The sequence below is a fragment of the Schizophyllum commune genome, assembly GCF_000143185.2.
Source record: "Schizophyllum commune H4-8 unplaced genomic scaffold SCHCOscaffold_5, whole genome shotgun sequence".
Classification (NCBI taxonomy): Eukaryota; Fungi; Basidiomycota; class Agaricomycetes; order Agaricales; family Schizophyllaceae; genus Schizophyllum; species Schizophyllum commune.
Window position 1 is genome coordinate 2,440,462 of NW_026089542.1, and position 23,967 is coordinate 2,464,428.

At 58.3% G+C, this 23,967-nt stretch overlaps 12 protein-coding genes across 12 annotated transcripts; 8 read left to right on the forward strand and 4 right to left on the reverse strand.

Annotated features, from left to right (window-relative positions):
* Window positions 1-53: 53 nt before the first annotated feature.
* Window positions 54-1,063, reverse strand: SCHCODRAFT_02623496 (TFIID-31kDa-domain-containing protein). Its single transcript, XM_003038106.2, has 3 exons — window positions 782-1,063; window positions 471-732; window positions 54-423 (listed from the first exon to the last, which is right to left on the reverse strand). Exons 1-3 carry the CDS (start codon window positions 1,043-1,045, stop codon window positions 125-127), a joined length of 825 nt encoding a protein of 274 aa, XP_003038152.2. The 5' UTR covers window positions 1,046-1,063; the 3' UTR covers window positions 54-124.
* A 341-nt stretch (window positions 1,064-1,404) lies between these two features.
* Window positions 1,405-2,028, forward strand: SCHCODRAFT_02667091 (FeS cluster assembly scaffold IscU; the record flags this gene model as incomplete). The annotated part of the gene is made up of 4 exons (XM_003036748.2): window positions 1,405-1,449; window positions 1,506-1,564; window positions 1,612-1,826; window positions 1,877-2,028. 4 exons carry the CDS (start codon window positions 1,405-1,407, stop codon window positions 2,026-2,028), a joined length of 471 nt encoding a protein of 156 aa, XP_003036794.1.
* An 89-nt stretch (window positions 2,029-2,117) lies between these two features.
* On the reverse strand, window positions 2,118-3,978 carry SCHCODRAFT_02730985 (uncharacterized protein; the record flags this gene model as incomplete). Its single annotated transcript, XM_003038107.2, has 5 exons — window positions 2,118-2,737; window positions 2,837-2,995; window positions 3,024-3,472; window positions 3,529-3,653; window positions 3,715-3,978. 5 exons carry the CDS (start codon window positions 3,976-3,978, stop codon window positions 2,601-2,603), a joined length of 1,134 nt encoding a protein of 377 aa, XP_003038153.1. The 3' UTR covers window positions 2,118-2,600.
* A 349-nt stretch (window positions 3,979-4,327) lies between these two features.
* On the forward strand, window positions 4,328-5,171 carry SCHCODRAFT_02623505 (uncharacterized protein). Its single transcript, XM_003036749.2, has 4 exons — window positions 4,328-4,679; window positions 4,736-4,786; window positions 4,842-4,902; window positions 4,953-5,171. The coding sequence occupies exons 1-4, from the start codon at window positions 4,375-4,377 to the stop codon at window positions 4,998-5,000; spliced, it is 465 nt and encodes a 154-aa protein (XP_003036795.2). The 5' UTR covers window positions 4,328-4,374; the 3' UTR covers window positions 5,001-5,171.
* Window positions 5,172-5,184: 13 nt separating this feature from the next.
* SCHCODRAFT_02267188 (uncharacterized protein) lies at window positions 5,185-6,075 on the forward strand. Its single transcript, XM_050342229.1, has one exon. It carries the CDS (start codon window positions 5,442-5,444, stop codon window positions 5,736-5,738), a length of 297 nt encoding a protein of 98 aa, XP_050200654.1. The 5' UTR covers window positions 5,185-5,441; the 3' UTR covers window positions 5,739-6,075.
* A 284-nt stretch (window positions 6,076-6,359) lies between these two features.
* SCHCODRAFT_02623509 (Pkinase-domain-containing protein) lies at window positions 6,360-9,098 on the forward strand. The gene is made up of 8 exons (XM_050345183.1): window positions 6,360-6,445; window positions 6,525-6,825; window positions 6,876-6,934; window positions 6,983-7,020; window positions 7,225-7,243; window positions 7,296-7,388; window positions 7,440-7,982; window positions 8,033-9,098. The coding sequence occupies exons 1-8, from the start codon at window positions 6,412-6,414 to the stop codon at window positions 8,674-8,676; spliced, it is 1,731 nt and encodes a 576-aa protein (XP_050200655.1). The 5' UTR covers window positions 6,360-6,411; the 3' UTR covers window positions 8,677-9,098.
* A 123-nt stretch (window positions 9,099-9,221) lies between these two features.
* On the forward strand, window positions 9,222-11,344 carry SCHCODRAFT_02498751 (Nop domain-containing protein; the record flags this gene model as incomplete). The annotated part of the gene is made up of 10 exons (XM_003036751.2): window positions 9,222-9,566; window positions 9,626-9,766; window positions 9,820-9,921; window positions 9,975-10,139; window positions 10,193-10,333; window positions 10,386-10,575; window positions 10,632-10,764; window positions 10,820-10,995; window positions 11,057-11,188; window positions 11,238-11,344. The coding sequence occupies 10 exons, from the start codon at window positions 9,222-9,224 to the stop codon at window positions 11,342-11,344; spliced, it is 1,632 nt and encodes a 543-aa protein (XP_003036797.1).
* A 662-nt stretch (window positions 11,345-12,006) lies between these two features.
* On the reverse strand, window positions 12,007-14,130 carry SCHCODRAFT_02700596 (DUF803-domain-containing protein; the record flags this gene model as incomplete). The annotated part of the gene is made up of 5 exons (XM_003038108.2): window positions 12,007-12,765; window positions 12,866-12,963; window positions 13,014-13,308; window positions 13,362-13,455; window positions 13,502-14,130. 5 exons carry the CDS (start codon window positions 14,128-14,130, stop codon window positions 12,007-12,009), a joined length of 1,875 nt encoding a protein of 624 aa, XP_003038154.2.
* Window positions 14,131-14,305: 175 nt separating this feature from the next.
* On the forward strand, window positions 14,306-16,174 carry SCHCODRAFT_02501209 (WD40 repeat-like protein; the record flags this gene model as incomplete). The annotated part of the gene is made up of 8 exons (XM_003036752.1): window positions 14,306-14,434; window positions 14,486-14,587; window positions 14,640-14,734; window positions 14,785-14,854; window positions 14,901-14,957; window positions 15,006-15,098; window positions 15,265-15,732; window positions 15,812-16,174. The coding sequence occupies 8 exons, from the start codon at window positions 14,306-14,308 to the stop codon at window positions 16,172-16,174; spliced, it is 1,377 nt and encodes a 458-aa protein (XP_003036798.1).
* A 642-nt stretch (window positions 16,175-16,816) lies between these two features.
* Window positions 16,817-19,569, forward strand: SCHCODRAFT_01078237 (uncharacterized protein; the record flags this gene model as incomplete). The annotated part of the gene is made up of 12 exons (XM_003036753.2): window positions 16,817-17,045; window positions 17,129-17,257; window positions 17,316-17,387; window positions 17,463-17,587; window positions 17,686-18,017; window positions 18,073-18,097; window positions 18,168-18,311; window positions 18,446-18,553; window positions 18,689-18,870; window positions 18,924-18,957; window positions 19,093-19,265; window positions 19,344-19,569. 12 exons carry the CDS (start codon window positions 16,817-16,819, stop codon window positions 19,567-19,569), a joined length of 1,779 nt encoding a protein of 592 aa, XP_003036799.1.
* A 210-nt stretch (window positions 19,570-19,779) lies between these two features.
* SCHCODRAFT_02576564 (uncharacterized protein) lies at window positions 19,780-20,529 on the reverse strand (the record flags this gene model as incomplete). Its single annotated transcript, XM_003038109.3, has 3 exons — window positions 20,469-20,529; window positions 20,036-20,411; window positions 19,780-19,979 (listed from the first exon to the last, which is right to left on the reverse strand). The coding sequence occupies exons 1-3, from the start codon at window positions 20,508-20,510 to the stop codon at window positions 19,780-19,782; spliced, it is 618 nt and encodes a 205-aa protein (XP_003038155.1). The 5' UTR covers window positions 20,511-20,529.
* A 549-nt stretch (window positions 20,530-21,078) lies between these two features.
* SCHCODRAFT_02700599 (uncharacterized protein) lies at window positions 21,079-23,263 on the forward strand (the record flags this gene model as incomplete). Its single annotated transcript, XM_003036754.2, has 9 exons — window positions 21,079-21,769; window positions 21,828-21,886; window positions 21,940-22,008; window positions 22,064-22,166; window positions 22,260-22,391; window positions 22,450-22,505; window positions 22,565-22,663; window positions 22,771-23,047; window positions 23,106-23,263. The coding sequence occupies 9 exons, from the start codon at window positions 21,079-21,081 to the stop codon at window positions 23,261-23,263; spliced, it is 1,644 nt and encodes a 547-aa protein (XP_003036800.1).
* Window positions 23,264-23,967: the final 704 nt, after the last annotated feature.

Below are 23,967 nucleotides of genomic sequence, written 5' to 3' on the forward strand. Positions count from 1 at the left end.
GAGTTAACTGCAGCCGTCGCGTTAGCACAACGCGAAGCAGCCTGACTCAGGGCTTTGGTAAGAACACTGCATACATTGAGCAAGCATAAGCAGCTACAAAACATACATGACAAGTACAAGCGCGCTAGTCGTAATCGTCCTCTTCCACAAATTGTCGTGCCACACCGTTCGTCGTCGGCGCCGCGACTTCCTCCATCGCCTCATCTTCGTCATCCCCGCCACCTTCCTCGCCCGCTTTGTCCTCGCCAAATAGGTCACCGTCCTCTGCCTCCCCTTCGTCGCCGAATAGGTCGCCGTCCTCGCCTGCGTCGCTGCCGGCGTCGCCTGGAGTCGCCATGGATATGTCGGCGGGTGTTGCGGGTGCGAAGGCGGATATTGGGAAGGGAGCTGAGTCCTCCATGGGTTCTGGTGGCGGTTGTGATGCTATTTGAGGCGTTAGAAGTAAGTCATTAAGTATGTGGGCGGCATACCTTGCGGCTGAGCATTCGTGCCTCCCATGTCAACGTCTTCCTCTTCGGCCTCGAGCACGGCCTCATCTTCCTCCTCTGACTCCTCAATTTCCTCGATTTCCTCGTCATATATCTTCACGCCTGGCGGTGGACGATTGGGGACAAGGTCGAAGTTGATGCCAGTGAGGGTATCATCGGGGTCCGAGGGTAGCCGGACGCCAAACACTTCGGGTACCGAGGGAAGGGGAAAAGAGTTGGTTTGATTCGCGAGGGAGAGTATGTACTGGGGGAATGTTGAAGAAGTAGTCGCATGGAAGTACATGAACGCGCACCTCTTTTGGTACGCGACCGCCAAACTCCCAGCCTACACGCGCTTGGATGCTGAGCACGACATCGTCGAGCTCGATCTTGCCGGCGCGTCCGGCGTGCTCGGCATACATTTGGGCATCGGTGAGGACCTGCTGCGTGTACCTGTGTGAGAACTCGAGGAGCTGGTGGAGGACGCCTGGCTGGACGTCCTGGACGCCCGGCGTCGAGGAGAGGAGGAGCGCGATAGAGCGCGCGGTCGGCGGGAGGCTGTCGACGGGGCGGGACATGGCGGCCCGAAGAGACGCGCGCCTGATGAGAACAAAGACTGCTGGATTCGGACTCCGCACAAGCTCGGACTCGGCGGCGCACGTGCTGCGTCGGCCGACGGACCGCGTGGTTAGCCCCTGGGATGCCGAGCCGGCCGATGACGCGGGCATGGCGCAGATTCAGACTCCGCTCCAAATCCGCGCCGGCGCCCGGCATTCGTGCGGGATGATAAAGCGAGGGGGGCGTACGGCAAACGTCAGCCAACTCAGTTTTCGCCAGCATGTTCCGCACCCAAGTCGCCCGCACCGTCCTCAGCGCCGCCCGCCGCCCCGCGCTCGCTGCCCGCGCAGCGCCTGTCGCGCGCGCTGTTCCAGCACGCATGTATCACGAAAAGGTCATCTCCCACTATGAGAGGCCTAGAAACGTAAGAATCCAGACCCGCCGCGACCTCGACCGGCCTTTATCTGATAACTTTCGCAGGTCGGCTCTCTCCCAAAGGAGGACAAGGACGTTGGTACAGGCCTTGTTGGCGCGCCTGCGTGAGTACATTGCATGCGTATGCGCGACGTCGCTGACTCCCGACCAGATGCGGCGACGTTATGAAGTTGCAGATTCGCGTCGACGAAGACGGCATCATCTCTGATGTCAAGTTCAAGACATTCGGCTGTGGCAGCGCCATTGCCTCCAGCTCGTATATGACGGAGCGCGTCAAGGGCCTCTCGCTCGAGGAGGCTGGCAAGATCAAGAACACTGAGATTGCCAAGGAGTTGTGCCTCCCACCGGTCAAGCTCCACTGCTCCAGTGCGTTACATCGTACTACCTCCTTCGCCCCTCGCTGACTATCTCGCTAGTGCTTGCCGAGGATGCTATCCGTTCCGCCATCCGTGACTACAAGCGCAAGCGCGACACAATGGCGGAACCCAAGCAGAAGGGCTTCATCGACGTCTCCCAGAGCACGGTCACCGGCCAGACAACAGCGACCGCGCACCCCGGCCAAGCCTAAAAGCAGGTCGCCGTTCCCCCTGCGTGTGCCCTACGTTGTCTCGGTCAGCATACCTCTCCTTACGACCGTCATGATGCGTCATGGGTAGTTACTAGAATTATCCTGTCTACCTGCCCCGTCGTTGTCTTCTTGCATTGTTTATTCTAGCATATCGTCTGCTTGCTGGGAGTAGTCTAGTCATATGTAACCTGTACTTGTACGCATAATATTGCATCGAGCGAAATATGGATGGACTCGAACGCTGAACATCCTGAGATTCGACTGACTGGTCTGTGCGATGCGCGCAACTGGGCTTGGCGACTGCAGAGGCGAATTTGGTGAAGGTGATGGCAGGGCACGCCAGGGTAGAGCCATCGTCAAGCTGGATAGGAAGTAGAAAACATGGTCTAGGATCGTATTACTATTAGGCTGAGCAGACACGGTATCGCTTACAGTAACCAAGAACATACATACAGCAAAGATTAAAGGTATATGCGGACGAAGAGCGATGAGCGTCGCAGAGAAGGGGTAGTAGATCACATACTTGGAGTCCAACAGACACAGATCGTAGGACCCGTAACACGGAAACCGTCCTATAGCGCATTGGCCTTCTTAAGGAGCTGCCCCCGATGGCGGTCGAAGAGCTTCATCGAGCTCAAGATGCCAGAAGTCAGGCCAGAGAAGGTCTGTATCGACTTTTTGCCGCGCTTGATGTTGAAGAGGTCGTACGCTGGAGTGGGCGTAAGCGGACTTGAACGAAGCGGACATAGACGCAGAAAAGCGGTATGGCCGCAGTGTTGACATTGGCGCAAGATATCGGAATACTCACAAACGAAAATCAGGTCCATCAGCAGCTTCGTCCGCGTGATGGTCAGCCAGTAGTCGCGCTTGTCCAACCGGCCGAGCTCGCGCTCGTCGTGCTTGGAAGCCTTGGGCAGGGACCGGTTGGTGGCACCGGACATGGATTCGGCGTACAGACGTGCTTGGACTTGAGCGTGGTCAGTATTTCGAGTAACATAGCGCGTCGAAAGAAATCGCACCCTCATCCTTCAGATTCACAATCACGCTGCGCTCAACAGCGTTCTCCACCAAACCCGCCAGCGTACTCAACAACCAACACCAATCCGAAAACCTGCCCGCACGGTCGCCGAACTTCTTGCTGAGCAGGCCCAATTTCGCAAACGTCGCCGCATCGTCCGCCATCGCCTGCACGAGCTCGAGCAGGACGGGTGGCGGTGCGTACAGGAGCGCTTGCAAGAACGGCTTCGTGCGCTGCGCGGCGGACTTGGCTGCGAGTTTCGCGCGCGAGGGCGGTGGGTTGAAGGTGAATTCCGCTGGGGCGGCGGATTTCTCGTTGAGAGGGGAGGCGGAGGGTTTTGCGGTGTCGGAAGAGAAGGGTACGGCCTGTTGGGCGGACATGATGGTGGTGAGGGGGGAGAGCCAGTTAAAGAGAAGGAGTGTCTTCCTGTAAGTGCGCAGATTAGTATACTGAGTTGGTAGAGGAGACGGGGCGGGGCTTACCTGGAGAAACTGAGTCCGCTGGCGGTATCATCCAGTCTCTTCACCCATGGTGTCTTCCATTGCATTCGCTTCACAATAGGATTATGAAAGAGAAGATACGTGCGTATCGTGTATTGGATAAGTTTCTACAGGTTGAGCGACAAACTTCAGTGCTCGAACGATGCAGGGTATAAACGCGTTACGTACGAAAGCCTTGTCCCTCCCGTCGCTCGTTATGATCATCTCCCGCCATACATCTTCCCTGCGGACGCGCTTCGACGCTGCCGCGGTCTCCGCGTCATCGTCGTCTGGTTCGTCTGCGGGGTCGTACACTTCTTCTTTGACCTCGACCTTCTCGGCCATTGCGTGCGACGGCGCGTCCTCGTAGACGCTCGCGCCATAAACATAGGTCGACGAAGAGATGACAGACGTCCGCGGCGTGCGCGGAGGGTGCGAGGAGAGGGGGTTCATCTGGAAGCCGCTGCTCGCGCCTCCGCTAGTGCTCCCGACCTGGAAGCCATTCTGCGCGGGGAACCCGTTGCCGGTACCGGACGCGCTCGCGAAGTTGTACTCGCTGTCGCTGGTCTCTTCGTGACCGGGGAAAGATATGCCCGACATTCTGCACGGATTCGACACGCGCAACTGGGCAGGGACGGTGGTGGCGGAGGCGAGCTGTACGCGCTGCGCTGCGTGTGTGGGCGCCGTGAATACGGCTCGCGCGCGCACGTGCTTATCCGGTCGGCGCGGGGCCCCGGGCCGGTGCGGGTGATGGTGATATGTGTGGCAGCCAAGCACGGACAAAGAACACGCCTGCTTGTTCTGAATTCGCTCTCTCGCGCGATCACACGCGCCCGCGTCTGTACCAATATGTCCGCGTCCATAGGCATGCGCTCCCCGCCGCCGCTCTCCCCGTCCCCGCGCCTCGGCAGCTCGCAGTCGTCGCCCAGGCTGCCTGGCTTGTCTCTGTCCTCGCGCCAGAGCAACGCGTCGCCGATCCCGCGGCCGCAGTTTGACGCGGAGCTGCTGAAGGCGTATATGAAGAAGCTGCTGGCGACGACCTTGCTGAATGCGGCGTGGCCAGAGGCGAAGGATAGGGATCGGGTGAAGGCGTGGATGAAGGAGATTGGGGAGCGGGTAAAGGAGCGGATGGTTGAGATCCAAGGGAAGGGCTTGTGAGTGCATCATACAATGTGGCGTGGCTGAACCTGGATATTGACGGTGACTATAGCAAGTACGTCGTCTTGACGCAGATCAACGAGAACCTGGGGCAAGGGGGAAGGTGCGTATTCACCACTTCACTGTCGTACCATCGACTTACATACGCCTGTGTGCAGAGCCGACCTAGTGTGCCACTGGGAAGACTCAGACATCGTTGCACAAGAGGTCTTCACAAATGTACGTACTTGCGAACATCCTCACCGCCTCCCCACTCACATCTTCTACAGCACTCGTTGATATGCATATGTATCGCGTTTGCTATACGGACAAGCTGAACCTCTGCCAACTGAACCCCCACGATCTGCGCCGGCGCTTACCGCCCCCTCTCCATGTTACGTGCGTTGTATATTAGAGGAGCACCCTGGATGAACCGATACCCTGGACCTTAGCTAACCCCTGCTTTAATACGATCCGTTGAAGGCACACCAGACGTTTCTTCCTCCCTCGCAAGGCGCGCGCGGCTCGAACCACGGCTCCTCGTCCGCAAGTCTCCCTTCGAGCGATGTCAGACCATCTGTCATGTGTGCGAGTATACCTGCCGCGTCGTCGTCAGCGGCGCTTGAGAACGTCAGCTTCACCTCTTCTCGCTTAGGACCGACGCTAGTAGACGTCGGCGGCTGTTGCGCTGGACAGGCAGAGACACAGGCAGGTCAGCTCAACATATTCTGGTCACACGAGCTGCTCATGTTCCCAGAGATCGCCGGTCGCACAAAATTATGCCCTTCTCTCCCTCGTGTCTATCCCGACTCCTCCGCTCCGACGCGTCTATTGGCAAGAAGAAGCGCCGAGGTATAGTTGACGGGGGACATCCGACATCTCGTTTCGCGATGTCTTCGGAACTTCGAGACGCCTTTGCTACTTTGGGTAGTGCCTTTGTGGGTGCGCGATGTTTGTTCTCACGATTTTACACTCCGGAGAGGATGGTGGCGTTCACGACTGTCTTGTTTGCGCTTCGAATGTTCATTCCATGCGTCTGCCTCGTCCTGCGAAAGAGGAAACTAGGGACGCGGTGACAGTCCTCATATTGTCACGATTGACGCCGGGCGGGAGTAGATACGATGATGCTGCGTGCTCGCAATGACCCGCCTTCATGACCGCGCAGGCACGTATACTCTGCCTCCGGTATGATGTCCCCCAATTCAGTGCTGTATGAAGTTCGGACTGGGAGGAGAGGACGTTGCTCCTAGGCTGCGCGGCTCCGTACTGCAACCGACGGCCCCAACTTCCCCATAGGACGTAGCAACCGCTAACCTTATCGAGGAGAGATAGGACCGAACAGAGGTGTGCAACCCAATCCGTTGAAGATGAGGAGCGCCGGTCGATGTGGCGCAGGTCACGGCTGATGCGCGGATCCTGAGATGATGAGTTGGTGTGGTCCCGATGCTCAGAGTAGCGCGCCCGCGACGATGAGCTTTTGCTTTTGTTGAGCCTTGTTCGAGGACGCGACAGGCAAAATGGAGGGCGGGAGGGACTCGGGGCGGCCGATGCCGAGCACGGTTCCTGGGGAGGATTGCACATATTTGGCACTGGAGCGGTGACAAAGCGATCTACGTCACCGGACGTCACTCGCGCGCATGGCGAGCGTAAAACTCCAAGCGTCTTCTTCTTCTCTCCACTCCTCGCGCATCGCAGACCGCCAGAGTTCCCACCGCTTTCGTCAGCATCAGAATCATAGTCCGCCATACAATGCCATCGGTCGGGGTCATGGACGCGTTTAAAAGTATTCTTTCCTCTCCCCGTCATCTCGAGAATCGCCATGTCTGACTCCCACCGTCTCCCCGTCCTTCAATCTTTCATAGATCTCATCCGCCACGGCAAGCACCACCAGCACGCTCGTCAGGACGCGAAAACACCAGTCGACGCCAAGTCCCCGAGCTCGCCCTCAAGCGCCCGCTCATCGCAGCAGAAGAACCGCGATGCCGCACAGCAGCAGGAACGCCAGCAACAGCAGACGCAGACGCAGTCTCAGGCCGCGTCGCAGAAGTCCCCCGCGCCCAAGGAGGCTGCGGAGATGATCGTCAACGAGGAACGCGAGCAGAAGTCGAAGATGCCCACCTACAAGGGCCTAGAGAAATACAAGCTGTTGGAGAAGATGGGAGAGTGCGTGCCATCGCCCTGTCGATACCTATGTCTTGCTGACGGCGCTTTAGCGGCGCATTCTCGAACGTGTACAAGGCTGTGGAGATTGCGACTGGTCAGCGAGTAGCCCGTGCGTGTTCTGGTACATTCTCTGGGACCATTACTGACTTCCGCATAGTCAAGGTCGTGCGCAAGTTTGAGCTCAACGCATCCCAGGTCAGCCGCATCCCCCCGCACCCCTCTCCCTTTAACCCACTGACCATTCCCCTGTCTCCTTGCTTTGTTGCGTTGTACGGTCTGTTCCATAGGCTGGCGACAAACACTTGAATCCCCAGTTTAAGAAACGACCTCGCGCAACAGAGGTGCCCCTCCCTTCCGTCATCGCCTAGTATCGAGCTTTGTACTGACCGGTTCCTTCAGCGCGCGAATATCCTCAAGGGTACAAGTCCTTCATTACCGCTTCCCATATACTTGCTGACCCCGGTCTGAAGAGGTCCAGATCATGCGTGGCACGCACCATCCATCCATCGTCAAGCTTCTCAACTTCGCCGAGTCCCCAGAGTACTACTTCCTGACCCTCGAACGTGAGCGGATTCCGCCTGTACCCGTCCTGTGGCGCTGACCTGCCTTCGCAGTTATGGAGGGCGGCGAACTCTTCCATCAGATTGTCAGGTTGACGTACTTCAGCGAGAACCTATCTCGACACGTCATCCTCCAGGTCGCGAACGGGATTCGCTACCTGCACGAGGAGCGCGGTGTTGTTCACCGCGATATCAAGCCCGAAAACCTCCTTTTCGAGCGTATACCTATCATTCCTTCCAAGAACCCTGTCGTGCGGCCTTACGACGAGGATAAGGAGGATGAGGGTGAGTTCATTCCCGGTGTCGGTGGTGGTGGCATCGGTCGCGTCAAGATCGCCGACTTCGGCCTCAGCAAGGTTGTCTGGAACGAGGAGACCATGACGCCATGTGGGACGGTAGGCTACACTGCCCCCGAGATCGTCAAGGATGAGCGATACAGCAAGAGTGTCGATATGTGGGCGCTCGGCTGTGTGCTCTACACCTTGCTCTGCGGCTTCCCGCCGTTCTACGACGAGAGCATCAACGTGCTCACGGAGAAGGTCGCTCGCGGTTACTACACGTTCCTCAGCCCCTGGTGGGATGACATCAGCGCGAGTGGTATGTCGTACCCCCTATACGCCATTTCTCCACTAACGTTTGCCCTCTAGCGAAGGACCTTATCACCCATCTGCTCTGCGTTGATCCTGCGCAACGTTTCACTATCGATGAATTCTTGGCGCACCCGTGGTGTAACGCAGCACCTGCTCCAGCTCCACCTCCTACGCCGTTCATTTATGGCCAGAACCAACCCCCTACCGGTCTTGATTCCCCGCTACTCAGCGCGGCCCGTGGCGGACGTCCCGAGGGCAGGTCTCCGGGAGTTGCAACGCTCAAGGAAGCTTTCGACATCACCTACGCCGTTCACCGTATGGAGGAGGAGGGTGCGCGCCGTCGGAAGTACAATGGGCCCGGAGGCGCAGGTGCGCGCGGATTCCTCGGCGGTCTTAACGAGGACGATGAGACGGAGGATTCGGACGACGGAACGATCAACGGCGAGTCGAGCGCACCGGAGGGTAGCCGTCGCTACGATGGTCGTGCAGGTCCCCGTGATCAGGGTCAGGCTCAGCCGCGGAAGGCCGCTGCATCTGGCAGTCGTCGGAAGCAGGGCTTCGAGCTTGACCTCGATGGCGCGACGCTGCTCGGCAGGAGACAACACCGCGGTGGCGCCGTTGGTATGAGCAGCCCACTGTCGGGCAAGCCTGTCACCTCGCCGATGGCGCTGGATCCCGGCAGCCCCATGCAGGTCTCATAGACGCCTATTTCCTTACTCCCCTCCGCTCCCTTGTGCGTCCTCGCACGCCCTCCTGATGGCCTTCCCGCTCCCCGGTATACCTAACATACAAGCGGAGTGGCTCGCCTAATCCTCGTATCTTCTCATTTTGGCGGACACTGTCGGCACGCTACAATTGTCCCTCCCCCCTCTGCAGCACTACAGCCAACACCTCGTATAGTATTGCTATTTTTTGTATGCACTTCACTCACACAATCATCCCCCTTGTTTCCCCTTGCCCCTCTCACTGTATACCCGTCGTCCACGGCGTTGTACTTAAATATTTTCGCACTAGTTGTACCAGTACTACGATGCAACACTATTTTCCTCCATACACGATGAGATTACGCTTCTGTACTCTCTACAAGCAACCGGAATCCCAATGAAGCCATATTATCTGAAGGTCTCCTTGTGTGGCAGGAGGACGAAGGTGTGGGTCCGAAAATGCGTGGCTTCGGGGGTTGCCGAGGCGCTCTGAACGCGGACCGGGCGACCGACCTGTTGTTCACCACCATCATCTCGCCAACATGAGCGGCCTTGCTGACGACTTGCTGAACGACCTCGAGGGTCTCTCGGACGATGAGCAGCATGAGGAGGAGCAAGAAATGCAGACAGAGGAAGCTTCTGGCTCGTCGAAGGACCTCAAGCGCAAGGCAGACGACGCAGGCCTCGATGCAGACATGTCGGACGAAGAAGGCGGGGAAGGACAGGAAGAGAGTCAGGAGGACCCTGGGTTTGTCCCCACCGGAGGAGTGCGACCCGCGGAGGAGTTCGACGCGGAGGACGTGCAGGCGATGGAGTTGCTGGGTGTGGCGGACGTTACTAAGATCGCGAAGTTGGAGGGGAGCAAGCGGATGAATGATATTCTCAAGGTACGTAGACCATGCATAAAGGGAGGGGGACGTGCCGCTGACGCTTTGGGACTACTCAGGATATCGAGAAGTACCAGGAGAACCCGAGTACGATGCAGCAGATGTCCCTTCCTGCGCACCTTAATCCGGAGTACAATGTCATTGTCCAGGCGAACAACTTGTCCGTAGAGGTCGACAATGATATCATGTTGGTGCACAAGGTGCGTGATACAGACTTCGGGTGGCTTACAGTGTCTGACTTCCCCCGCCACAGTTCATTCGCGATCACTATGCGCCCAAGTTTCCCGAGCTCGAGCAGCTTGTCACAGATCCTGTAATGTATATCAAATCCGTTAGGACTCTAGGGAATCATGAGGTGCGTACCCATGCCTTTCTACGGTATCTGCTTGCATGCTGACCCCCTTGCAGGATCTGACCGCGGTCGATCTGCAAGGCGTTCTTCCCCCTGCCGTCATCATGTCCGTGTCAATGACTGCGACGACTTCCGCTGGTCGTCAACTCAGCGACTCGGAATGGCAAGCTGTGCAGCGCGCTTGCGACCTCGCAGACCGGTTGGAGGAGTCAAGGAAGAAGGTGCGTCTACGAATTCACTGTACATGGCCAACTCGCTGACAGAGTACTATCAGATCTTCTCGTATGTCAGCTCAAGAATGAATGTGCTTGCGCCGAACCTATCAGCCATTGTGGGCACTACTACAGCCGCAAAGTTGCTCGGTGTGGCAGGAGGTCTTAGCGCGCTTGCGAAGATGCCGGCGTGCAATGTTTTCGTGAGTAGTACGCCCCTCTGCCGACTTCGCCCCGTTCTCATTTGTCTTCCAGCTCTTGGGCGCACAGCGCAAGATTGCCGCAGGCTTCTCGACAGCGACTCAGCGTCGTCACTCCGGCTTCGTCTACCAATCTGAGGTCGTCCAGCACACACCACCAGAGTATCAGGCGAAGGTGCAGAGGACCGTCGGTGCAAAGTGTGTGCTTGCTGCGCGCATGGATCTCGAGAGGAAGCTGCGTGACGGTGAGCGTGCACATTGCTGCCGCAGCAGGGATGTCATTGACTCAGTCCTTATATAGGTTCCTACGGCGAACAACTTCGCGAGAAGATCGAGAAGCGTATTGACCAGCTCGCCGCACCACCACCTGCGAAGGTGACGAAGGCCTTGCCTATACCGAACGACGGGCCCAAGAAGCGGCGAGGCGGCCGACGGTAAGTCTTGCTGCTATTCCACATTCGAGGGTCTGTTCTGACGATTGCCTGTCAGTGCACGCAAAGCCAAGGAAGCCTACGCCCAAACCGAGCTGCGCAAACTCCAGAACCGGATGGCGTTTGGCGAGGCCGAGGAGGAAGTCGGCGCCTTCGACCAGACGAAGGGTCTTGGTATGATCGGCGTGGGCACGGGCAAGGTTCGCGCGGGAATGGGCGAGGCGAAGAGTCGAGGTAAGTGTAGCCTTTCACTTAGCATGGGACAAATTGCTGACCTGCGCTTTCTCTCTTCCAGCCAAGCTCTCCAAGGCCAACAAGCTACGTACGGCGACGCTCACCAGGGCAGCGCAACAAGCGCAGGCGGGTGGATCTGGTGGCTCCTCGTCGTCTGGTTTTGCGACGTCGTTGAGCGTCACGCCGGCACAAGGTACATATGAAGTCCAGCGCGTATTCTCTGTACTGACAAGTTTCTGTAGGCTTCGAGCTCACGAATCGCGCCGCGGCTGCAGCGCGGGTCAAGGAGGCCAATGACCGGTGGTTCGCGGCTGGCACCTTCTCGTTCGTTGGACAGAAGGGGGCATAGGATCTACTATATCTTGATGCAACTACTTGTTGCCTTTTCAACCCTTGTCACGTCATATGCACCTGGCACGTTCTGCGACTATGCTTACGACCTATTGACGCCCGCTTTCGTGTCTGTTCACCTGTCGGAAATGCAGCGCAGACAAGTATAATAAATGACCTGCACTGTGCTATACTACAACGAGCAAGGGTATACTCGTGAACTAATAAAGTGGTGTACTGCTATAGTCAGGCGAGAATGTGCATGAAGTGCATGAACCAAGATGCAGATATATGGTGTAAGATGTCCATGGCAGGAGGGTGCATTCGTTCGAGCTGGGAATGGCGGCAGTGGCCGGATAATATGCCCTGCTCAAGCCCCAGTACTGCCACCCCTCGTGCGGGACCGGCTTGGGCTCGTCGAGCGCTCGGTCGACCGTTTTCCTCTCTCGCCAGACAATGAGCTGCCCCGTTTCCGCGAGATACTCCCTCGGAGCGTCGATCCACCCTCGTTCTGCCTCGATAAATCCCCTTCGTGGTACTCCCCTTGTCTCGTCAGGCTATGCTCCCGCGGCCTCAGGGCTGCCGCTTCGCCCTCGAACCAGCTCATTGTACGTAGCCGGCGCGTGCGGTTGCTCGCGCTATCAGCGCGTGTGACGTCGCTCTGGGCGATGCCATCCCCGCCTAGCCTGCTTCCCTGTAGGCGCGCGTTGAGGCTGTCTCCTCGTAGTCGGGATTGACCGGTTTCGCGTATGCGTGGAAGCGTTGTAGCGTCGAAGGTCGGGCTGCGATTGAAGGGAGGACTGCGGCTTCTGTGAGAGGGTCCGAAGTCCCACTCGCGAGGAATCTCGCTGGGCGGGGTATGTACGAGAAGGAGAGGCTGGCAGGAGAGTCAGTTGGGTGATCCAAATCATCTGACACCGCAGCGGGCAGATATAAGCTCACATGCGCGGGTGAAAGTCCCATAATGCTCTGCTTCCTCCTCAGAACCGGCAGGTCACGATTGCCAGACGGCACAATAAGCACCGGTCTCCGTCTCCTCCCCACACTCCCTCTCGGCGATCGGTGTATCGCATTCCGGAGCTCGTTCGCATCCGCCTCGCCGCCTCCATTCCCCTCCCTACCCTGCCACACCCTCTCATCGTCCTCCTCTTCCTCCCCATCTTCCCCGTTCCCATTCTCCTCCCCCTCCCCATCGCCATTATCCCCCGGCCCCGCCCACGCAATGATGAATACGCCCAGAAACGTCGCCCCGCATCCATACAGGAACGTGACGATCTGGTGGAACTTGGCGCGCTCGAAGTCGCCGTAGAGGATCGCGGAGCCGACGATGGCGGAGAGGTTGAAGAGGACGAATTGCATGGGGATGACGACTTTGGAGTCGAAGCGCATGAGGGCGCGGTTCAGGTAGCGGATTTGGCCGACACCGGTGACGATGAGGACCTGGAGAGTGGGGTCGTGGTTAGTTGGTGTATGGTCAGAAGATGGGATGGGGATGACGAAAGAGGGGGGGAAGCGAGAGGGAGGAAGGGACGCTACGTACCATGATTACGACGTAGGTAATCCAGTGGGTGAATATGTTGACCCATTCCATGGTGAGCAGAGTGGACACAGCCTTTGTTGACAGAACCGTGAAGCCGCCTTAATTATGGTGTCAGCTAACAAACTTATAAATATGGAGAACCGCTCACCAAACAGGGCGCACAGTCCGACGTCGATAAACACATACTTCTGACCGAGGCGTCCTGGCGATAAGCTGACGAAGATGAGTCCCAGGACGAGGTACACGATGGTGTACACCGCAAAGGACGTCTTGCAAATAGCCCGGATGAGTGCGTCGGGGTTGAGGCGCGTGTCCGAGGATTGAGTGGACAAGACGACGGTGACGGCGCCCACGACAGCAATGCAGATACCCAGGAGATCCCTTTTGCGAAACCGCTCGCCGATCATGAGAGGGGCAAAGAAGCAGTTGGCAATGAGGGCGAACTAGAGGCGTATGAGTTCGCAAGATGGATAGCTTGTTGGATATCAGTGCTCACCGTGCCAAGGGGTGCCACCACAGATGCGGGCGCCCACGCGTACGAGATAAAGTTTCCGAGCTCGCCTACGTTCATGAGGAGGAACCCGGTCCACCTGTATGATATTTAGTGGTGAGTGAAGATGAACGAGAACCTAGTACCATAGCTTGGATTTCAGGTACGCGGTTTCGTTATCGACTGGACTGGATGGTGGCTTGCGTGCAGGTGTCCCATTCGATGCCTTCTTACGCGTATGTGTCGGGAGGTCGTCTTCCGCAACAACATCTATGGGTATTTGGGTGATATGGCCCGGGGCGTCGCGATCGGGAAAGGGCGCTATTGCGTCGACTAGCGATCGGCGATTCTCCCGTCTAGCAAGTAGGCGAGCCAGGTGGGATGGTTTATGGCGTACAGCGTGAGTTGTGATGGGCGTAGACTGACCCGAGGATGTAGCAGAGTAGGCACCAGGTTCGTGAGGGAAGGGGATGAGGGGCTGGCGTTCATCGGGGAGATGGGAAGTCGGCGAGTCTACCAGAACGCTGTCTAGTTCGTGTTGACTATATGGCCGCTCAGAGGGCGTGTCGGGTGTGTGGGAGCCGCTCTCTTCATCGCGCTGTTTGTTCCGCTCGCGCTCGATGCGCTTGTGGGCGAGCTTCTGGAGGTTGAGCGCGAGGGAGATGAGGATGTTGCCGGCGATGGCGACGGAGATGCCGACAACGGTGGCCGTGTCGAGCTCAGGACCGTCGCCCCCCGCCGCGCCCGTGCTTCTGTCACCAGCTAGGACTCCCATTGAGCGCGCAGGACGAGGAGGACGTGCATCATGGCCCCGGGCCGGACGACCGCGCCCGCTCTGGTCATCGCATCGTGCCTCCGCGCACGTGGACTGTACTTCTACTTCCTCCCCCACGTCGCGCGTAGACGCGTTCCAGCACTTTCCTCTCCTTCCACACCGCGACGCACCCGGGATGCGCGCCAAGCACACGAAGCACGACCTCCCCGCGTTCCCCGTCTACTCCTCCGCCTTTCTGTCGGACACGGAGCTAGTTATTGGCGGCGGTGGCGGGCAGGCGAAGACGGGCATCAAGAATAAGCTGGTGCGTGGCGCGTGCAGTCCCCCCACTTCTTCTCACTCTTACCCTGTATAGAGACTATTCGAGACCCAGAATGACTCGCAACTCAAGCAGGTGGACGAGCTGGAGCTCGCGCCAGGCGAGGACGCGCCTATGAGTATGGCCGCAGCAAGAAAGGTGCGTGTTGAAACATGCTCTTACAGGATTGTCCACTTAAACTCTTTGACAGACCTCCAAGGTCATTGCTGGTGTCAACAGCAGCGAGGACAGACTGAAGGCGGGGCACAATGATAACTGTCGCGTCTTGAACGTCGCAGACAAGAAGTATGCGCATGCCTGTACACGCATGCTTCCATCCTCATTTCCCTTCTCAGAATTACCCCTCTATCCTCTCAGGGCACCCTTCCGACAGAAGACATCGAGCATCTTCTGGAGGACTATCAGGTAGGCGCTATCACAACACACCTGCGCCCGCTAATCCCATTTGCAGCGCGTCACTGTAGTATCCCCCGATGAATCTATGGTCGCTGTCGCAGGAACGCACGATGTATGCCGCATTTTCTCGGGGGTGTGGTTCCTACTTATCGCCTTCCAGGTCACCCTCCTCTCCTTCCCTTCCCTCGAACCCCTCGCCGCCCCCTTGCACTTTGGCGACGAGATTTACGACGCGTCCTTCTCGGACAATACCGTACGTCTTACTTCTTGCACTGACCTTAACTACATTCCCCTGCATCGTCGCCCCTCCTATGTTTCATTCAACACGCCTGGTCTAGCCACTTGCGAAATGCCCATACCCGTCACACTGCCCTCGTCATCCCCAATTTTTTCATCCCGGCTTACCCACCCCACCGTAGCTCGCCATCGCCACCACCGGCAAAGTCCACCTGCACGACCTCCCCACCTCGTCCTCGTCTCCTGCCACCTCCCCATCCTCCAAAAAGAAGTCCAAAGGCAAGGGCAAGGCCGTTGCTCCCCTCCCCGTCCAGCGCACCATCGACGTACCTACTCTCCTTGACGGGACTGCCACCGGCTCAATTCGCGCCGCCAAGTTCTCCCCCACCGACCCCTCCAAGCTCTTCATCGCCGTCAACACCACGCCTGCACGGGGCAAAGGGAAGCGCGCCGTCCCACGGCAGTCCTTCCTCTGCGTATGGACAATCTCAAATGGGGAGAAGGGCGAGAAGGGCGCAGGCACGGTGGAGCGGACGAAGAAGCTGGGCGACCGGGCGCTGACGTGCTGTGATGTGTCGCTGGATGGGAGGTTGATTGCGTTTGGGTTTTCGGATTGTAGTATCAGTCTGTTAGATACGAAGACGTTGACGGTGAGTGGGTTTTTTGTGTTTGGGTCGTTTATCTCTTTGAGGTGTCCCCATCGAGCCTTTACTGACGACATCCTTCCAGCCCCTCGTCACCATTCTCAAAGCACATGAATTTCCCTCCACGACGCTCGCGTTCAACCCACAGGCGACGCTCCTCGTCTCGGGTAGCGCGGATAACTCGGTGCGCTTGATAAGTGTGCCCGCAGGGGGTACGAGGGATGGGATGGGTGAGCTGTCCTCTTGTGTTGCCCAGGAAGATGAAGATGCTGATCGACCTCCTCTCAGCATGGACGACGATCATCCTGATCCTCATTACGCTTCTCGCCATCGTGCTGGCGTTCGTGATGAAGCAGGCCTGAGAGTTGGGGGTGCAGGCTCGCGCTCTCTCACCGCGCAAGAAGATTTTGTAAGACGACGGTCGAGCGGATCCAGCAGTGGATTATGATGTGCTCTCGTAGCGAGGAGCATCGGACAAGGGCTTGGGTTTCCATAGACGTGTCGGGTACAATTCTTGTGTTCCGTCGGCCTTTTGTACACGAACTAGGCATAACTATTGGGATGAGTCTACTGGTCGTCCTGCGGACCTCCTATCCAGAGCTGTGTGGCTATGAGCATTCCTCATTAAAAAAAATAAGAAGTTTCGTGCAAGCATCCGTAAACGCAGAACAGAGCTGCTCCAGCGCGTCGAAGTTCAACCTCACCCAGTGACCCGGCCCGACTACTCCGATCCGTTAAGCGCCCATCTCGTCACCGCCACACCTTGCTTTTAGGCGCCCAACGAACTTCGGCAGTTCCCCACGAGCGCGCTCGAAATGGCACAAAAGCGCCCTTCGTCGGCGGCAGCGCCCGAGAAGGCGAGCATAGCGCCTGAGAAGGTGACGGCCCCTCTAGCAGCGCCGCTCTCACGACGAAGACTGACCGTGTCACCCCAACCAAGGCTGCCGCAGACCATACCTCTAGCAAGGCCCTTATCTCAGGTTCTGTCCACAAGGATCCTCAGGACCAGTTCATCCCAAACGCCCACTCGACCCCCAAGGACCGAGACTGCACCTCCGAATCCGCCCTCCTCAACAGCCTCGCATTCGGCATGGGTGTCATCGCAGCTGTGCTCCTCGGCCTTTACGCCTTCCCCATGCTCTGGGACGTGCAGCACAGTGCTGCGGTCGTGCGCATGCGGGCGCAGGTCGAGAACCTGACCTCCGGCTACGTGGTGTGCACGCCGGGGAGGAGGGGTGTGTATACAGTGGATGGGGAGGACAGCCAGGTGGAGTGCGTGAGGGTGCAGGGGGATGTGGTGGCGGATGTGGGGGAGAGGGGTGAGTGATTGTTTGGTGGTGTAGGGAGATGGAAGGAAGGGGGTAGGTGCGGGAGAAGAGAGAAGGGCTGATGAGATGGACAGATGCTATCACGAAGCGGTGGACGAAGGAGCTACCGTGGCCGCTTTCGATGTACCCGTTCTCGCTTATAGCACCGGAGCTGGAGGTCCACGAAATTGACGAGGACTCAATAGTTGTCCCTGGCTTAACAGGTAAGTATCCAAAGCTGCTTCCGAGATCTGGATCTGACCGTGTTTTCCCTCTCCTTAGATTCTCACTGCCATGTCCTCGAATATGGCGCCTTCAAGCAAATTCCCCTTGAGAAGGGAAAGAGTATCCCAGGTTCGCTCCTTGTGTTGACTCCCTCTCTCTGTATAGCCTTCGCGAGCTCAATGTGCTAATCTACCTTACCCTCAGACGTTGTCAAACACGTCCGCAACTACATCATGAGCAACGATGAGATATTCACTAACACGAGCAAGCCCGTCCTTGGCTGGGGCTGGGATCATACTGCCTGGCCTGAGAAGCGGTTCCCGATGGCGGTCAGTAAGCTCTCGTAATCTTTCCCCTTCCTTTCTTTGGCCCATATAATCATGGTTAATATCGACCTTGCAATCTCTTGCTAACTGACATTACACAGGCCGACCTCGACGCCGATCCCATCATCCGCGGGCGCCCAGTGATTCTCACCAGCAAGGACGGCCACGCAATCTGGGTCTCCCAGCGCGTCCTCGACGAGAACATGGCGAACATCCCGGACGACGTCCCCGGCGGGGTGATCTATAGGGATAAGGATGGAAAGCCCACGGGCACCTTCCTCGACAGCGCAATCGACGTCATCCCCAAACCTAGCCTTACCGACGCTGACCTGCGCAAGCGGCTCATGACCGCTGTACGGGATGCGCACGCTTATGGGCTGACCTCAGTACATGACGCTGCGCTGCTGCCCGAGTCGTTGGCCTTCTTCAAACGGTGCGATATCCCGTACCGGGCTCTCCTCGTCCGCTAATCGCCATTGCTCTGAAAGGCAAGCGGAGGCGAATGTGCTGCCCGTAAGTATCTAACTGTCAAGCCTGGAAAGAAATGATGGTATCGTCGTTAATCTCACCACATCCCTCCCAGCTCCGCGTCTTCGGCATGAAATACTTCAACGAGGAGGACTGGTCGGGCGACCCCAATGACATGTACTTCGCCTTCGACAACCACCTCGTCTCGCGCAGCGTCAAGATCTTTGCGGATGGGGCGTTGAGGACAGGTGGGGCGGCGGTGAGTTGTGGTCGTTGTTCTTTGTTTGGTCGTTGGTCGTTGTTCTCTGTGTGGTCGACCGACGCTGCTGAGGTTTTATCAACCTGGACGACGATACGTGTTGGGAAGAAAGGAATGCTGACTCTGGTACACAGCTCTACGAACCCTACTCCGACAACCCGTCGAGCCGCGGCGCCATGCGCATTGACCCTGAGCTGCTGGCAAAGGTCGTACCCAAATTGCTGGCGAACGGGTGGCAGGTGGTGCGTAGCATCTTCTACCCTTCTTACTATCCCTCTCCCATTTTCCCCTCATCTCGTCCGAGACCCGAAGCCTGCGGCGACAAGAGAAATAAAGAGTCACGCCTCTCTGACATTGACTACCCTCACTACCTCCAGAACGTCCACGCCATCGGCGACCGCGCCAACGGCCTCGTCCTCGATGCCTTCGAAGCTGCCTTGGAGAACACGAATATTTCTGCCGTACGCCCGCGCCTGGAGCACGCGCAGCTCATGACGGACAAGGATATTGAGCGGTTGGGAAGGTTGGGAGTCATCGCCAGTGTGCAGCCGACGCATGTGTACGTTCAGTCGAAATGATCAGCGGAATTCGACTCAGTCTTTGCTCTTTCAGCATCGACGATATGTGGTACGCGGAGGACCGATTGGTATGGGACCCCCGACTTCCTCTCACTACAACTCTCGCACCCTCTAACTCCTCCTCTTCTACCTCCTCTCCTCCTACACCTCTCTCCTTCCCCGTATACTCTTACCTGTCTTTGTACTAACAAACAATCCCCCAGGGTCCCTCCCGCATCCGCGGCCTCTACGCCTTCCGCTCCATGCTCAATGCGGGCGCGCGCATCACTCTTGGCTCGGACTTCCCCGTCGAGACGATGAACCCGCTCGCGGGTTTCTACGCCGCGATCACGCGCCTCACGTACGACGGGCGGTCGCCACAGGGGAGTGGGGGATGGTGAGATCCAAGTTCCGAAGAGACCTCGTCAAACGACGAACTCAAGACACCCTTATGTGCCCACTAACTCACCCCCAGGTTCCCCGAGCAAGCCCTCACCCGCCGCGAGGCCCTCCGCGGCCTGACCATCGAGCCCGCACACGCGTCCTTCAGCGAGGACAAGGTCGGCTCGCTCGAGGTGGGCAAGAAGGCGGATTTCGTGGTTCTCTCGCGGGATATCATGACCGTTCCGGTGGAGGAGATCATGGGCACGAAGGTGCTGGCGACGGCGATTGATGGGAGGGTAGTATATGGGGGGTTGTGAGGTTGAATGTGGGAGGGGGAGCGACGCGAAAGGACTTAAGAAGGATGTAGAACAGAGCAAAAGGCAAACCTATACTGACAGACGCGCTACTCCAGCAAAGGCGCGCCCTCCACATGTTCAGAGCCATGAGCAAACAAAGGAGGGTCACGATAAATCTGGGCAGGTCGTCTGGGGCCCCGCCAGTCTCCAGAGCAATGACATTGGAAGTTCCTACCAGAACTTCCACCACGCTCCGGACCCACCGTGGAGTGCAGCAGCCCCGTTCGTGCCTGCACCCCGCACCGAGTGCTCGGCCTGCAACCTATCTACCTCGGCCTCCAGCTCTGCTATCCGCGCAAGCGCCTTGTCGCTCGCCTGCTCGTGCTCCAGAGACGAGTGTAGCAGCTGCAAACCCTGCGTACCGCCCATCGCTTCAGTACACACGAACACGGAGAACGCGGAGAAAGAGGAGTCGCACCAAATATACCGCCGAACCTATCAGGAAGATGGGTATCATGGCGGGCACGATATCGCTGTAGTACGACGCGTGCGGGTTTGGGGGCGGCGCGCGACGGGGCGGGGGAGGCGCGGGTGCGGAGGTCGATGCATATCGGGTTGGAGCAGGGCGCGTTATCAGGCTTTTTGGGAGTGCAGCTGGCCTGCTTGCGCGAGATAGACGGTAGATAGCGCGCGTAGGAATCATGGCCTGAGGGTGCAGTTCGGATGAGTGGGCTGGTCACGGGAAGGACTGGGCAGGGGAGGGCGGGATTGCGGCGGAACAATTTGTTTGGTCGGAACCAGAACTTTCCGAAAACGGTGAAAAGACGGGGCCGAGAAGCAAGCAGCGAGGCTCGCGCGAGTCTCTGACAGTACGCGAGACTGTTTGCAGCTCCCCAAGTCCGCACAAGGCAGGTACTCACGTTGAACGTGCGCGGCAGGCGCGAGCCAGGGAAAGGCAGCATGATGGCAAGTGGAGGCCCGCGGATCGTGACGTCACGCGATAGTGACGGGCAGCGCGGGGATGGGGGACAGCCACATTTGTCTCCGGAAGGTAAAATCGCAGTCTAGCGCAGCAGACCCAGAGCCAGAACTGCGATCTTCTTCTTGTCCTCCGCCACCACCACGAACAGCGACGAGCAGCCCCCGTCGTCGCCCAAAAGCCCTGGAAGAGCAGCGAACGGTGGCGCACGTTGTTGCGATCAATCAATCATTATTGCTCGATAGCCTTGACAGCGGTGACACAGCCATCACATTTCATCACTCGTTTCAATCCGCAGCCGTCCTGCTTTTCTTTTCGTTGGCGTTCACGACGATTATCGACAGCGCTCTCAGCTTCGCAACATCCGCAACGGCGCGCACTCGACCCCCGGAACTGGCTTCCTCGCCCACTGTCGTCCTGCATAGCAAGCTGCAGCAGTCACTCAAGCTCCTTTGATTCGACCCCGCAGTCGGGCGTAGATTGCCCTCTCCACATCCCGCATCTGGGACCCCAGCTCATCCAGCATCGTCGACACCACCAACCACACCACCATGAACCCCTCCAAGCACGCTCGCGCGTCGTCCAGCCCCGCATCGCGCGCGGCCCCGCCCCTTCTCCTTACCTCCACCTCCCCCGCAGCACCAGTCGCGACGGACACCCCTCCACATACGCCATCTCAATCGCCATGGCGCTACGTCCAGTTCGACCAGACCCCGTCCACTAGCAGCTCGCCGCCGCGGCCCCTGGTCCTTGGCTCCTCGCAGTCCGCGTATCCGTCCACGTCGTCGTCACCATCATCAAGTCGTACGGCCCACGCGCACTCCGCCTCCCGCGGCCTGTCCTCCAACGCCGCCGGTGGCAGGGCCCTCTCGCCAAATGACGTGGCGCATGGCAAGGCACCGTCGCGCCCCAGCTCTGCCTCCTCGCCCGCGCGGTCCGGTAGCGCCGTCAATAAACCCACGCTCATTGTTACCGACACCGATGCCGCCTGGAACGAAAAGTCGATGCCGCTCGACGACTTTTCGCCCTCCTGCAGCCCGACCTCGCCCACGCGCCGCTCGCTGTCCAAGTCGCGGCGATCGATATCGAAGACGCGCTCGCAGTCCTACTCGTCATTGTCTACGAAAGAGGCCTCCGAGCTTGCTCCTTCGATCCCCCGGGCGTCCCAGTCGGGCCGTCAGCAGACCAGTCGCGCAATGGGCGCCGAATTCAATGCGCATGGGTCTGCGCATGGGTCTCCCAGTGCGTCATGATCATCTATTGCTTTGGAGAATCATGATCCTGACCCGCGACGCCACAGCTTGCTACCCGCCGCCGCCCAATCAGCAACAGTACTCCCCATTGTTCACTCGATTGAGAGTGAGTCTCCAGACCCTCATGTTTCTTGAATTGATTGCTGATATGGTGTACAGCCTTGGCTTCCCCTCATTCTCTACCTCGCAACCACCCTTGCATTCATCTGCGCAATAGCGTTCTGGAAGGTCCGTTCTACGGGTATCTCTCCCCTTCCCTGAGACTCACCGCCCCGTCCTGCAGGACGAAGTATTCGCCCGTCTCGATGACCTTGCGCACTACTTGCAAGAAGAGGGCGACTACGGCAAGGTCGTCATGTTCTCCCTCATTTTCCTGACGACGATCCGTGAGTATCGGCACTATAACGACCTCGCTCGATAAAATCATTGTATCCCCCTCGATAAGCCACAGCCTTGGTACTCACGCATCCATCCTCTAGCGCCCATCCCGCTCTACTCCACCTTCACCGTCCTCTCCGGGTACACTTTCGGCCCTACGCCCGGTTTCGTGATCGCGTATGCGGCTGCGCTGTCTGGCGCGATGACCGTGTTTGGGGCGAGTCGGTATCTGCGTGAGTGCCGTAGTTCTCGACCGTGGTGTTCATCTGGGAAGCTAATATGACTCTACAGTCTGTCTTCAGCGGCCCATCGTCCTGTGGCTCGGCTCGAGTGGGACTATACGCAGGGTCAGTATCCGTATGCGAAGCCTCTGGTGCGGACATCTGCTGACCAGCACTGCCTTCAGGTCGTCCGTGCCATTGAGAAGCGCCCGCGCTTGCTCTTCCTCATCCGCCTCGCGCCTTATCCGTACAATGTCATGAACTGCCTCTTGGCGGCTAGTAAGGTGAGATAATCCTTCTCGCGGCTGTACGGCTGTCGGCTCTAGCCCTTTCGCTTGTCCCTCTCCCACCTTACCCCATCCCAATACCTTGCTAACACACGCCTTCTCAGGTCACCCTCCCCGTCTACTTCTGGGCGACCGCGATCTCCCTCTTCAAGATCGCACTCTACACATGGGTCGGCGGTCGCATACACTCCTTTTCGCACCATGCTTCGAACGTCGTCGACGGGACGCTCCCGCCCGATGAAGCCGAGGCTGACCATGTCGCGCGGTTGTGGACGTTTGGGGGGATTGCGCTCTGCCTTGGGATTTTCGTGTATTTGAGCGTTGTGGCGAGGCGGGCGGTGGATGAGGAGTTGGATGGGGAGGAGGAGGAGGGGATGTGTCGTGAGTCCATGGTGTCGCTGAGTTTAGGGAGGTAGCGCTCACCCGAAGGGATTTGCAGGCAACCGCTGGCGAAGCCGCCGCCAACGAGGCCCCGCGCGGGACGCGGAGGAACGGGTCGGCTTCCTGGATGACACGGACGAAGATGATGTCGACGTTGGCGTCGCCCCGGGCGCGGAGCGCGAGATGTCGGAGGTGCGCAGTGGGACGCTCGTTTGAGCCTCACTCATCTTCAACTTTCGCCGCACCCGCGAGGCATGCCTAGTCCATGCTTGGCGATGTTGTTGCTCATGACCGCCATGATAACGACGCCGTCCCCTCGCGATAACCTCGTGACCCCTTGCGATGGCAACGCAGCGTCCACGTCCGTTCCATGTCGTCTTTTTCCAGCCAGCGAATAACCCTCGGCCTCATCGAACGAGCCGCCTCCCGGACTCGTCGATTGAGCTTCCCCTCGGACTCATTAACCCGGCCCACCCTCGGACTCATCGAACGAAACGCACAGGATAATGACCTGTTGTAAATCTGTACATTCCCTGTCGAAAGCACCTTCGTCTTCGCCTGTCTCATGCGTTGCGCCCGCCCGCATAGGACGCGGCTAGCCCCTCCCCCTCCGCACCTACCTTAAGCGCCTACCTTTTCTGGTATACATCCATCATACGCGCCTCCTTCCCAAATATTCATCATCGCTCTCGGTATTTATTAACCGGACTTTGCTTCCCGTTTCTTTATACATATTCTTGCCGCCTATCGTCGTCCGCTGGGTACATGGGAGTTATCCCGCAGCCGCCCAGACTCATGATTATTGCACAGCATACATCCCCCCATCCCGCATGCCCTACAGTAGCCCTGCTATCCCATAGTACTCGCCACACCCTTTCCACTCCGCCCTCCCCTTCCCTCCTCCCTCGCTCCCGCCTGTC